Source organism: Apaloderma vittatum, unplaced genomic scaffold, assembly GCF_000703405.1.
Source record: "Apaloderma vittatum isolate BGI_N311 unplaced genomic scaffold, ASM70340v1 scaffold3562, whole genome shotgun sequence".
In the NCBI taxonomy this organism is placed as follows: domain Eukaryota; kingdom Metazoa; phylum Chordata; class Aves; order Trogoniformes; family Trogonidae; genus Apaloderma; species Apaloderma vittatum.
In genome coordinates, this window is record NW_009704100.1 from 85622 (window position 1) to 99254 (window position 13633).

The following is a 13633-nucleotide window of genomic DNA, read 5'->3' on the forward strand; positions in this document are numbered from 1 at the left end:
CAGTGTTTTACAATGTGTGTATGTCAGTGCACCATTTCTGCTGCTTTGGCAGGTGTTACTTATTTTTAAAACGGAAAATGTTACCTTATCAAAAAATAATCTTTGAATAGCTGTTGTTTAATTGGTTTCACTGTGTACTTTACATATTTTTGATTATGTTGGAATGTTTTACTTTTTGATAACTTGTCGTTTCATCTTTGTGACTCTGCGCAGTGCTGCTCCCAATCTGTCTTTATAAGCAAACTAAGAAAATGCATATTATGGTTCCTGGAAAGGTGCTCCAAAGATAGATGATCAGCTCAGCTCAGATAATCAGCTCATATTCTCCCAGCAGCTCATTCGGTGTGTGACTGCCATGTTAATAGTTTAAAATACCCTGTGTGTTTGTTGAAGATAGCATGATTCTTTATCTGGTTTTCTACATGTGATCTTTCTGAGATACGAAGTTCTGTGTGATATGAGTCTTATTCCTGAAATCAAATATGAAGAACATAAGGTATGTTCTTCTGTATGTTCAGATTTTAGTGAAGGTGAGCATTTACATCTCATTTAGTATGTGTTAATACCTGTAAGTCAGACACCCAAAGATTTTCTGGTTACTATATCCACTCATCAATAAGCAGGCCAGAGCTACTGTCATAGTCTAGGTTTATTACATGTTTTTGGGGCTTCTCCTAAATGTCTTTTAATCTTCAGTGCTGAAATGATTAATGCAGAGGATCATTTTCAGAAAATAATTTTCTCTAAAGCTTCTTTGAAGAGTTCTTATTTATAAATCACAAAATTCCAATCTCGTGCCAGGTATTTGTAGCTTTCTAAAAGCAAATATCTTCCTTGTTCTCCCTAGTATCTAAATTTGAAGCCTTAAGATGGATGTTGTTCTGACACCTTTTTAATTAAGGACATTGTATCTTCAAAACAGAAATGAAGCTAGCGTTCACTTTACAAAAATGAGAGCATGTTAATTACTCTGGCAGACACTGCCTGGCGTGCCTTTTTTATTTGTAAGTTTGTTGAACATACAATTTGCCATAACTACCAGAAATTCTTTCCTTATGTTTTTATTTTAGAGCTCTGGTACTGTAATAAATCTTGTACTGAAATAAATTTTATCAAATTATCTGAGGACTAGTTCCCCAAGCCAAATCTCAGAAACTGTGCTATCATGCTCATCTTTTAGATATCACTGATTTTGTTCTTCCAGTTGAACTCGTTTCCTTCTGAGAGTGTTTTCTCTTTCTGTTGGAGAGTCCTCATCATATTTCCTCTAAATTTGCTATGAAAGTTCTCTAATTTCATTTGCAATCCCACATTTAACTTCTGTATCCATGCTCATGATTTGTATTTGACTCACTAGGCAGTTTATCTTTGAATTGAATTATATTAAAGTGTTGGCCTTTTTGTATCAATGTATGTAATGATGATGATGATGACGTGTACATGTCTGGCTAGCAATATTCAATATATGCTCTATTGTCCATTGTCCCTTTTACTGCTAATCTTCCACCTTTTGATCTGTTGAAAGAATGTTACTATTAGTCTGTGCCTCTGAAGCATTAATTCTGTTTTATCTTTATCTTAGATAGCTCTTCAGCTTCTTACTTGCTTTTCTTAAAAGAATATGGATTGTTTCTCTTTGATAGTGACATCTAAGATGCAGCCATTTTTCTGAATATTTACAGTTTTGGAGCTTTTATGTTATGGAGTTCAATTTAAGCAAAGTTTTTTGCCCTGCTGCTTTGTCTTATTCAAAGTACCATTGCAAATTTGATTCTTAGGGCCTGTCATTTTGATTGTGTCACACTTCTGAGTGTATTGTATTATTTTTCATGCACCCTAAGATCTATGCTAATTTTGCCCAGTGGCAGAACTGTATGCCTCACAAAAGTGAGACTTTTTTTCAACAAGAACCCTAACAATGGTGCTGCATGACCATAGAAGATAAATTCCAGTCATAAATCTATTAAAAGGGACACAACCTCATGTTGTCCAAGTTCCACCCAAATGAACAAGCAAAATATAGTAACTTGGCACGCATATATATATATATCTATATATATATCCATGTATAGATATATATCTCAATCAATCATATATAAAGATACACTTGAGGAAATCCTCAAGCAAACAGGGTATGTTTCACTTGGATTTTATGGGTTCTTATGCTTTATTTTTACTCTCTGCATTTTGTCAGAAGAGGGAAGTGGAAAGGAACATTGAGAATGCTAGAGTGGTTGTCTTCTGATGTGACATCTCTTAAAAAGAGATGAGGTAATTATTTTGACTATTAAGAAGGAAGAGGAAAAGTGTAACAAAAAGTCTCTCTCAGGTATATACAACTGGGAAGAACGTTTTACCATGCCATGTTGTATAGCAGAAGAATTATAAAACTGCTGTGTCCAAACCTAGTTGCATGTAAAATATGACAGAGTACTCTAATCCAGTGGTTACCAGTAGTTGCTGTAGATTAGTTTCTTAATATAAGAATTACTGTTGTAGTAAATCCTTTCTTTATTATTTGGAAATCAAAGCAGTAATGCTTTGCATTATTTACCAGAGAGGATAATAGCATAAAATCCTACCCATAAAACTACTGTTTGTATTCCATGTAGAAGCTCATTAGTCTTGCATCGTTCCAAGGTAAGTAGTTGGATTTTCAGCAGTTTTGCTTGGTGTACTTGTCCAGTAGATAGAAAATTCATGGCCTGTTAAAAGTGCCAGTCTCATGTCTGGTGGAGATTCATTTTAGTTCTGTCCAGAGAGTGATTAGAAATATAGCTAGTCCTAAAAAGCAAGTATCATTCAATGCATTTTTTATAATCCCTTGTATGATGTGCTCTCGTGCCACAGGTACATTTAAATACATTCAAAGACGTAGATTAAAATGTTCTCTAATGACATGCGTATTTTCATGCATATCTAGCTTCTTAATGATAAACTACATTCTGCAGTAACGTGGTCAGTGCATAAAATATCATGGTTCTCAAACAAGTTTTCTTTTTAATGAAGTTGTTGTAGTATGAAATAATGGAAGTTTCCAATCATGCTACCATTTTGCTAGTATATTTGAAAGTAATTCATTTAAACCAAAATGAAACTGAGTCGTCTGATACGTTTTAGTAGCTGCATCATATATGCTAGCAAGCCTACTATTACATAATGCTCTATACAGCACCCTTGATGCAAAACTTTTAATTCTTTCCCAGTGTCCTTTTCAAGTTTACTAGTCATTTTAGAAACATCCTGTGAGTTTGTCTGAAATGTAGGTAGTGACTACACAGCCAACATAGTTGGCCTGTTTGGTCAGATATCTAATGTTTATTGGAACGAGTATTATGTGGAATTACAATGAACTTTTCTTCCTGGGGACACAGAGAGTATCTGATCTCTGTTAGGTTCCTTCAAAAATTTTAAATAACCTAATGTCTTGAGATTATCTTTTCATCTTCTAAATAATTTAGTAAATTGGGATGGCCTTCACTGAAGCATTCCAAATTTAATATGGCTAGAGTGGAGTGAAACATTCCAAATTTAATATGGGTAGAGTGGAGATCACTGAAATACAGCTCCGATGTATATTTCTTCTTATTTGGGAAAGCAGACTTAAAATAATGTCCTGACTTAACTGGTAAGACTATGCACAGATAGATTTAAAAAAAAAAAAAAAAAGTAGGTGGGCTGTTCTATGTTGTGTTCTTATACTGGTTGGGAAAATGATGATGCCTAATATGCATAATATATTCTCTTCACACTAGTGAATATGTTATTCTTAGTGAAAACTGGTTTCCTGCAAGATGTAATGGATCCTTCTAGGGTGATCTGCGGTTGGAAAATGGCAAAAAAAATTCCATAGATGACCACTGTTGTTGCTCTTCAGTTTTGTTCAAGTTGACCTAAGAATACTTAAATGGAATAAATAAACTAAATACAGCTACAGTTTTGTTTGTCATGTATTTGATAATACCTACTGCACAGAAAAATTATGAGTCTTCATGGCTCTAAGTTACAGAGGAGTTTCAATATGTCAGAGGGAAAGTACTATGAAAATACCAACCAGTGTTTATAGTGTATTGCAGATTGAACAGGGCATGTGTTAACATTTTGAACAGAGACGAACTTTGTCCCCTAAATCTGCATTTTAATGCTCATTTTACTTAATGCAACTGTTCACCTTAGTTGTAGTTTGATGTTGTCATTAGATAAGCATGCTATTAGTGCAGAATAGAAAGGAAACTTGCAAGTATGCTTAGGGGGGAAGTATAGTGAAATCCATGCATCTTTTGTTAACTTATTTTTTCCTCTCATAAATATATATTTAATAGCAGTTAAATATCATGGCCCACTTCTGAAGAAATGAGTGGATCATTCTACACCCAACATGCAAGCAAAATTAGACTCTGTGCCCCCCTATTGTTAATGAAGTGTATGTGTAGCCAGTTTAGTTCATCAGTATTATAAAAATGAAAATCAAGACACAGCACAGAGGTTTTTATTACAAGAAAATTAGTTGGCATACAGTATTCCTTGAGTCTGATAAAAGGCATAAAAATGTTATTGACGGGTAAGTAGGCACATAATTAATGAGTATTTCAGTGACTAATAAACTCCTTATTAGTGTTTTTACTGTTTGATTGGATTTTGTAGTCTCTTATCACAGCATACAAATTAAGGCACATTGCAAAATTTTGCTACCAAATAAATAAATTTACTTTACTAAGGCAATGTTTAACCTATATCTTCTGAAGTAAATTGTATTTGGGAGTCATTTTCAGCACTGTTATTTTCTGTATAAGGAATGAATGGATTTTATTTCTTGCCCAGAAGTTCTGGAAGAAACTAAAGCTGCATTTATTACATTTTCAGATTTTTGGTTTCTTCAGTCAAGAATGTATGTCCAAAACTTAGAAGGAATTTTTCTTCATAACACTAGCGAAAGATTGTAATCTGTCTCCATTATCAGCTTCTAACTGTTAGGATAACCTATAGATACTTAGAATGAGGTTATTAACATGTTGTCTCTCTGCTTCAGGTATAATTACTTTGCAAATACTCATTGAAATACCGTGGCTGATTTTTAGGATGATTTACAAGCAATAAACTCAGTTTGTCAGTTAAAAATACAGTTGTGAAGTTTTTTAAAGATTCTTTGATACTGATTTTGAGAGCTGATGGTAAATCAGAGATTAAGAAATAAACTGGTTTTGGACTAAGTCAAGTTATGAGAACCTTGGATTTACATTGACTAAAGCTCAACTATTTAAAGCCCTCTTGTTACAGAATTTAAAATCCAGATGGTGGCTGCGCCGGTGGTTTATGGTAGTGCCTTAGGACAAATGGATCCTATAACTTGCACTGATTCGTACTAATATTTGCAAGTACTGTATTGTTAGAGAGAAAAATGTTAATAAAAGGAAAAAAGGCTTCCATATATTAAGTAAGGATAATATATGTAGGTATTTTTTTTTACTATGTGGACTTTTTTTTTAACTGTATAGATTCAAATCTATATCCTTTAAAAATAATAGATATTTCAGCAAAACTGATAATTATGTTATTTGTTTTCAGGGCACAAAAGAGTTTAACTATCTTTGTATTTAACAATAGTGAACTTAAATTGCACAGCATATTTACAGAATATTTACAGAATTTGTCAGTGGTTAAATTCATATGAGTTAATTCCATGGGTGTTGATACTTACTGGATTGTATTAGTAGAGGCTCAGTCCCTGTCTTTTATTTGATAAAAGTCTACATTCATGGGTCCACATTCCACATTCTCCAATAAACAAATGACCAAACCAATTTGCTCATTTTCACTGGGGATACTGTTTTTTTTCTCCTAGGACAAGAAAGACAAAGTCTCAAGATTTGACACTATACGTCATTCCATAGCTGGTATTATAAGGTCTCCAAAATCCATGTTGGGCTCATCATCGGTAAGTAGTATCAATAGTGTAGTGTTACACTATGTTCCATTATTTCTGCAGCTTTTTCCTGAAATACCATGCATTAAAAGAATTAAAAGAATGCTATAAAAACACTGTTCTGATTGATCAGCAGACATGATAATACCATGGCATAATAGTATGACAGAACAACTTATAGCACTTCAGGGAGAAAAGAGAATTTATATCTTTTTGCAGCTCCCAGACTGATGTTATACTTTCAGAAGTAATCTTCCCAGTGAGTGTGATTTACTGGAAATGCAGTGTGTTATGATATTTTGTAGTGTGCTAGATGGTCACACATGTTTATACCCGTTGCTGCAATAATATATTCTCCATATTTGTTACGAAGGCACCAGTATATAAGCATATTATTACTACTACTGCTACAGTTACTACTACTTACTCAGTAACTGGTACTGTTTAAGTAATTAGGTGTTCTACATCTTGCTTCAATCTCCACTGAATATGATTGTTGAGTATCTTTTACTTCTAATTGACTTTTGTTCAGATTCCTAATGGATAGAGAAGCTTTCTTTTTTCTTCTTTTGTTTTGCCGCTGTTTTTTCATACAGAAGCTTGCACGACTAGTTAGAATACTTGAGCACCTTCTCAGGGAGGTGTCAGATTTTACTTGAAGAACTTCCTCCAGTTTTTTCTTCAAGTGGAACATGTGATCACCGCAATGCTCCTATCGAAAAAATACAAATCAAACAAACAAAACCACACAAAAACCAACCAACAATAAAAACTAACAAAAAACCCCAAACCAAAAAACTCCACCACAAAACAAAAAAAACAAGCCAAAAGAAGTTGGGCAGAACCTTTAAAGTTTTTTAAAACTGTCTTTCAGTTATGATCTTGTCACCTCCAATATCAGCTTAACACAGGTTTTCTGAGAAAACTTTAGAATTTATGGGCTTTCTATTTTATGCTGCAGGATTGTATCCAACTACCCACTAAAAGTCCTTGTAAAGGACTCAGTAAACTCCATTTGAGCTAAACAATATTCAGAATGTGTGGAAGAGATTACAATTGCATGTATATGTATACATGTATGTTTATATACACGTGTATGCATAGGAGAATTGTATATAGTGCTAGAAGAATAGAATAATGAATGTGGTAATGAAATAAAATTAGGACAAAAAGGTTTTTCCAGTGAAAAGTGTGGAAATTGCATGGTGTATTTGAAAAATATTATGAAAACCCTGCTAAAATATTAAAATATTGCTAGAGATAAAAAAATCTCTTCATTACCATCATCTTTGGTTCATAAAACTTCTAAGTGATGTAATAATGCAACATTTCATGGTAAAAGGATATTAAAATGTGTATTGCTCTGTTCTTTCTATAGATGAGACATAGCCTTCAACTTTGTCTATTGGTATGTGTTATAAAACTTGCTATGGTTAAAAAACCACCCAATCGCCTACCTAAATGCTTCAGAGAAGAATTAGAAAAGAAAAAAAATTAAGAGGATCAAGATAAAATATTTAAGATTAAATCAAGGACAGTCACTATCAGAAATGTCACTGGAATGTGTTTAGAAGTAAGGTCAGAATTGGGTCATTGGAGGCAGAAAGAAAAATCCGAGTAGTATAGTTGTACTCTTGATTATCTATCACTTAAATGAGCTTCAAAATCAGAATATATAAAACAATCAGTTTTCAGTTTTCTCTTGTGGTTTGATTTAGTGAGTTCTTATGTGTTAGAAAAGCTAACCATGCGTATACAGCTAAAATTTGCTTCACAAATTAGTGCTTAGCTCTTAATGTAGTCAGCTGCTCGGCTATTTCCTGGTGACAATTACATAACCATACTTATTGCTAAAGATGTAAACTGGCATTTAAAACTAATTATCCATCAACAAGGTATATAAAGTGATTATTGGTGGTATATTATAAAATAATAATGACTTTTAAAAATGTCATTTTTTAATAGATCAATATAAAGAAACATCTCAAAGCAAAGTAGGAAAAGGGCTGGAGCTGGTCCTCTGATACAGTATAGAAATGTGATATTATCTACTTGCATACTATATGTTTTAAGTTTATTGAAGCTTTGAAAGTGGAGCCATGTTTTGTTTTAAACTTAGTGCTATTCTAAACCCACCATTCTGTGTTTAATTGGTGGGAGAAATGGACTTTTGTGTGTAATCTGTGTCTGTGCTTCCTGTTCCTGGGAAAGAAAAAACATTTTACCAAACTGTTTTGTTTGCTTAAAGATGGAAAAAAATAGAGCAAGAGAAGGTAGGTTCAAAATAAGTAAAGAGGATCCTGTTAAGTCTGAGGAGCATGATGAAATACATGAGGGCATTTCCCTTCTCCCAGAAGGAAAAACATGTTGAAGTATATAAGGGCACACCCCTCCCAGCTCTGAGTAACCCATGAGCAAAATGTGGCAATACATGGTAAAAGAAGAGAGGAAAAAAAAAAAGGAAAGCTTGGGAGGGAGAAAAGAAATTCAACAGTGTGAGTTGTTTCCTTCTGTGATATTTTGTTAGTTGTTTATTTTCAGCTTCCAGTCAAGTTAACAACAAATATCTTAGAAAACATTTCTCTCCATTTAAGCTGTTGAATCACTAAGTGATTCCCTAAACACGTACACAAAAATGAGCAAGAGATCTCATCCCTCAAGTGATATTGTAAAATATTGAGGCCTAGAATGCAAACTTGTTCTTACAGGTATCCAATTAGCCATATGGAGTTGCTTACAGATACTTAAACTGACTAGAAAAGAAGTGGGAATTTATTTTTGTGTGGGTAGACTATTTTCCTCTGACTTCCTTAGAGGCTAGCTTTTCTTGTGTTTGAACCATTTAATTCTAACTATAACATACAGTAGAAACATTAGCAAGAAGTGTTGTAAACTGAGCTGAAATCAATATTTCAATGATTATATGTCTTGTATTGTATATCTTGCATTTCTGATCTTTTAGCTATGTTTTCTTTCATAGCTAGCCAGGGTGAATATTGTATCATACAGAAAGTATGTTGGAGTCAGAAGGCTTGTTCACAAAAGTAATGTAATTTTGATAACACTCAATACATGAATAATTACAGCTTGTTTAATCAGAGAAACTACCTTGATTATGATTGCCTCACCGTATATGACAGAAAATAAAGGTAATGCAATGTAGGAGACAATCAGCAGAGAATACTATGTGGAATTTTCATTTGTTTCTGTCTAAACTCATTGTTTCCATCTAAACTGATAGACATAATTTCAACCAAATTTGAATAAAAAGGAGAAAGATTGATGTTAGTGTCATAAACAATACTGTAATTGGCAATATCTAAAATGCTCTGTTGTTCTTCCATAAGCTCTTTCTCTGTCATAAAGGCTTTAAAAGTTATTTCTTCTGGGATGTTATCATGATCGTCTGAACAGTTACTTAGACTTGGCCCTGTGTGAACATAAGCAGGTGTTATTATATGGTCATTTGTTTTAGAGTAAGCTATAAAATGAGTTGTTTGTCAAATGTGGGGGGTTTTTTTACCTTCTATTGTAAAGGCCATGAACTAGTTTATTGATCCTGAACTGTCCTTTCATCCTTAGAAACACTTCCACTCAAGTAGAAATGTGTTTCTGTGGCAAAGGCTTTGTAACTCTGAACCTCTTAACATTTCTTGGTAGCCTAGCAGGTGTCTGGGGTTTCTGGTGGTTCAAACTTGGTGTCTCTGAACAATAAATGTTAAAGTAAGTGATACTGTCTAACCTTTTTTCTTTTAGGAACTTCTGAAAGAGAACGAGTTGGTGTCATTTAACATTGGTAGACAATTCTGATCTCAGATGTATTTACCTGTTGATCAAATTGAAATATGTGACTGCCTTCTTGGCCAAACAACATCCTGAGCTTTTAGTATTTCACTGTGCTGATAAACACAGTACATTAGAGTACATCTTCTGCTCGTAAAAGCTCTGATGTGGGCTTTATGTTCAAGCTGTTGTTACTTCTTACATAGTCCTTCCTGCTTCTAAATCTGTAATAGAGCAAAATCTAGAATAGAGCATACTTGCTCTTTTTAGGATGTCAAAATGAGTGAGAAAGAGTTGGTTAGTATGGCTTAGGGAAAAGAGCAGGCCAAGTAAAAAATATTACATGTTTTTATGGAAATTTCCATAAACTTCTGCTTTTTATACATTAACTTTTTAGGTAATAGAAAATATGGTGATCAGTATGCCTTTTGTATAAATCGTGCCTTAATATGCCTTTTGTTGGAGCCTTGATTTTGTTTGTTAATAGAAATACATTATTTAAATACTGAAATAGAAATTATTGTTGTCTATCAAGTAAAAGTAAATTCTAAAAATGTACTGCTGTAGTAACATTTTTCTTCAATATTTTTCTCAAGTTCTTTGATGTAATTTCAACCACTGAGAAACCGTTGGCTGAGCAAGACTGGTATCATGGTGCAATTCCACGAGTAGAAGCCCAGGAGCTGTTAAAACAGCAAGGAGACTTCTTGGTGCGAGAGAGCCACGGGAAACCTGGTGAATATGTCCTTTCTGTGTTTTCAGATGGACAACGGAGACACTTTATCATACAATATGCTGATGTACGTCTCTGATATAGTACGGAATATTCAATGTTAGGAAGTTTATAATTTTAGATAAACAATTCAGGATCTACATATTTTACTGTGGCAAATGGCTCTAGCCTTTGTATGAAAATATGAAAGCTGTTGGAAATATTTTCATCAGTGCTGAAACAAGGGAAATGTCATTTTGGGGAACAAGGGAAAATATGCAGTATGAAGTCAGTATCTTTTATATTAACTTCTTTTATTTTATATTGAAAAACCAAGATATTTTTGTAAATGTTTTGAAATCCAGAACCCGTTACTACTAATTTATGCGTGTACTTATATTTATTTTTTGAACACATTTTCATAGTTAGTGCTAATTGGGCAACTTTTAATTCAGACTGTAAAGATTCCATTGAGTCTTCCTGAAAAATATGTTGATTTTTTTACAGTTGGCAATTAGAAGTCGCTACTGCACTAGAGATGCTTATGTTCTTTTTAGCCCTATGGATTTTCTTTTTTTCAGTATAACACAAATGCCTGTGGATGTTGCACAGCATATGTGATTTTAAGTGCCAGAACTGATCCGCTTGTTGCTCTAACTTAGCAAAAAAATGTCATTTGAAACAGGATCTTAATCTATGTATGCTATGTATTTTTTATTCCTAATGCATTTTTTTAATTACATATTTTTCTTTTCACTTTTCAGAATTTCAAACTCATTCAAAATATGCCAGTTCTTGTAACATTACTAAAAAGTACTCTTTAAGTATGATACAGCAGCAAATAATTCTCAATTTCAGTTTACTAATTCTGCCAAAACATATTTCAGTCTCTTGTAATAATTCCTCCCACAGAAAAATACAAAATTTTAATTGCATAACAGTATTTACACTGAGGGAACTCCTCTAAAGCCTCAGCTGATGCAGCATGCCAGGGGGAATTCAGTTTTATGTACCTGATTTATTTGTTTTTAACAAGAGTTAGGGATGTTTTTCAAACTTTGTACAAGTTGGAAGGCTTCAGTAGGATCAATGATTATGGACACTTGTCCAGCTGGACTTTTCATTAATTTTCCTTGTAGAAGTGAACCATTACACACAGTCAGGTTTTCTTTTACTTTGATTTTATGTCTTTAAAGTATTTTGGTATGTCAGAGTGCTGAGTGAGAAATTAAGACCAATAAAATACCTAGATGCACAGAGTCTTACAAGACGCTTAAAACAATCCGATCCTGACTCAGCAAAAGTAAATGCATGTTGTGTACTTGGTGTCACTAAAATAATTTTGTATAAAACCTTGTATGTGGCAAGTACATTGTTCAAAACATGTAGATTGGGCTTTCAGGTCAGTTAAAGTAGAAAGATTTTTTTTTTTTTAATAAGTATTGCTTTGAGGCCTACCTGTAAATTCAAATTTCTGGGGTTTGTTTTCTTCACACACTAAAAAAAAAAAAAAGAATTAAAAGCTGTCTTTATTTCTGTATTTTCACTACTTTGGAGTTACATTTGAAATGTAAGCCTGATACTGTTTAATATTACATAGCTTGGACTGTCCAGACATCTAGTCCGGGTGACTAGATCTACCTGCTTACACATTTAGTAATAAGACATTATATTAATCTCTCCTTATGATAGACTTTTGTCACAACTGTGGAAGTCAAAACTTTTTTTCTTAAATGCAGAACTCATTACACACTCCTATGCATTGGATTTTCTACATTTATTTTGAAAAAAAAAGTGCATTAATTAAAAAAAAAATAGAAAAAAGCTAATTAAGCTCTGAAAAGGAATTAGACTATGAGACTGTTGTGGTCACCTAACAAGAGGGGTTCTAGTCATGAACACTTTGGTAGGAAACTTTTAGGGGAGTTTAGTGCAAGGGACTTGTTTGCAATCATATGAACAATTTGAAATTGTGTCTCTGTGACCAGTCAAATCATACTCTTGGATTACTGACAGTTCCCTATATGAGACCAGCCTTGGTCTCCATATACAAAATTTCATCTGAATCAAATATTGAAGGTCGGAGTGGAACACATACCTACTTTGAAAGTGGTCCTTTATTGTATAAGTGTTTGCTCTCTGGTTTTACCATTATTTTAAATGCTGATCTTAATAAAACTCTGTGTGTGTGTGTGTGTAAAATGAATGAGTTCATCATTTAGTGTAAAGCATCAAAATTCACTGCTGTTGTTTTTCCCTGGTGCTTATTTGAGGCTGTGCTATTTTCAAATTGTTGTCAGTGATTTTAATAATGGTTAGGATCCTGTGTAAATACATGCAATCAAAGAACGCTGTCTGCTCTGAAGCTCTCACATAAATGGCAGCAGATGGGCACACTACGGTCTGGAATGAGGAAATAATAGGCAGTTCTGTTTATTGTGCTAGGGAGGACATCACAGTTTTTGGTTCAACAGCAGAGAAATATGAAGGAGCTTGTTTGAAAGTACTGGGAACTAGTGCTACCGGTCAGTCAAAGCTGATTCACTAATAAGTGGATAAGGTTAAGCAACAAGATAAACAGTGAAACATATCCAGACTATGAGAACATATTCATGACAGAGAACCAGTAATGTTTAAATTAGGTGGCATCAGGAAGTTGTCTTTACTAACAGTGATAACACATTTCGAGAAGATAATGCTTTAACCCCAAAGGAAGAAAAATGTTCAGTGCATTGTGCAAAGAATTTAACCCTGGGGGCTGGAAAGAAAAAAGTCTGCATGCCAGAGGTAGAGGTTTGCATTGCTCAGTTTTTTAAGTGAACTTGAATCACCATCTGTACTTTGAAATTTTTTAATTGCAGTAGTTGTCAGGCTAGTTTATGGCAATTTCTCTTGTGGGAAGGGTTCTCTACTTGAAGATGCTGAGTCTTGTATAGGCACAAGACTTAATACTGCATTCCAGTCAGCTGCAGCCTGTAATTTAAGACATTCAGGAGGATGAAATAAACACTTCTGTACTATTTTTTTCCTATCAAGTGTATGGGCAAATATAAGCAACGAAAATCGGTTTTTCACCTTAGCACCTGGAAGTATGATATATCCTAGCAGTAATTGCTATGAAAATATTATATTCTTCTAAGAAAATATTAGGAGATACAATGTTTCTGTTGTATTCATTTATATATGTAAAAAGAAATGAATTCATGAAGCAGAGT

The 13633-nt window shown here is 33.6% G+C and overlaps 1 protein-coding gene across 1 annotated transcript in view; it reads left to right on the forward strand.

The window, feature by feature from the left end:
• The window catches only part of FES (FES proto-oncogene, tyrosine kinase), a 171933-nt gene that overhangs the window by 73475 nt on the left and 84825 nt on the right, over positions 1 to 13633 (forward strand). The window contains exons 10-11 of the mRNA XM_009864898.1: positions 5843 to 5935; positions 10303 to 10506. Of these exons, the coding sequence (XP_009863200.1) occupies positions 5843 to 5935; positions 10303 to 10506 (297 nt within the window). The remainder of the gene's footprint in view (positions 1 to 5842; positions 5936 to 10302; positions 10507 to 13633) is intronic.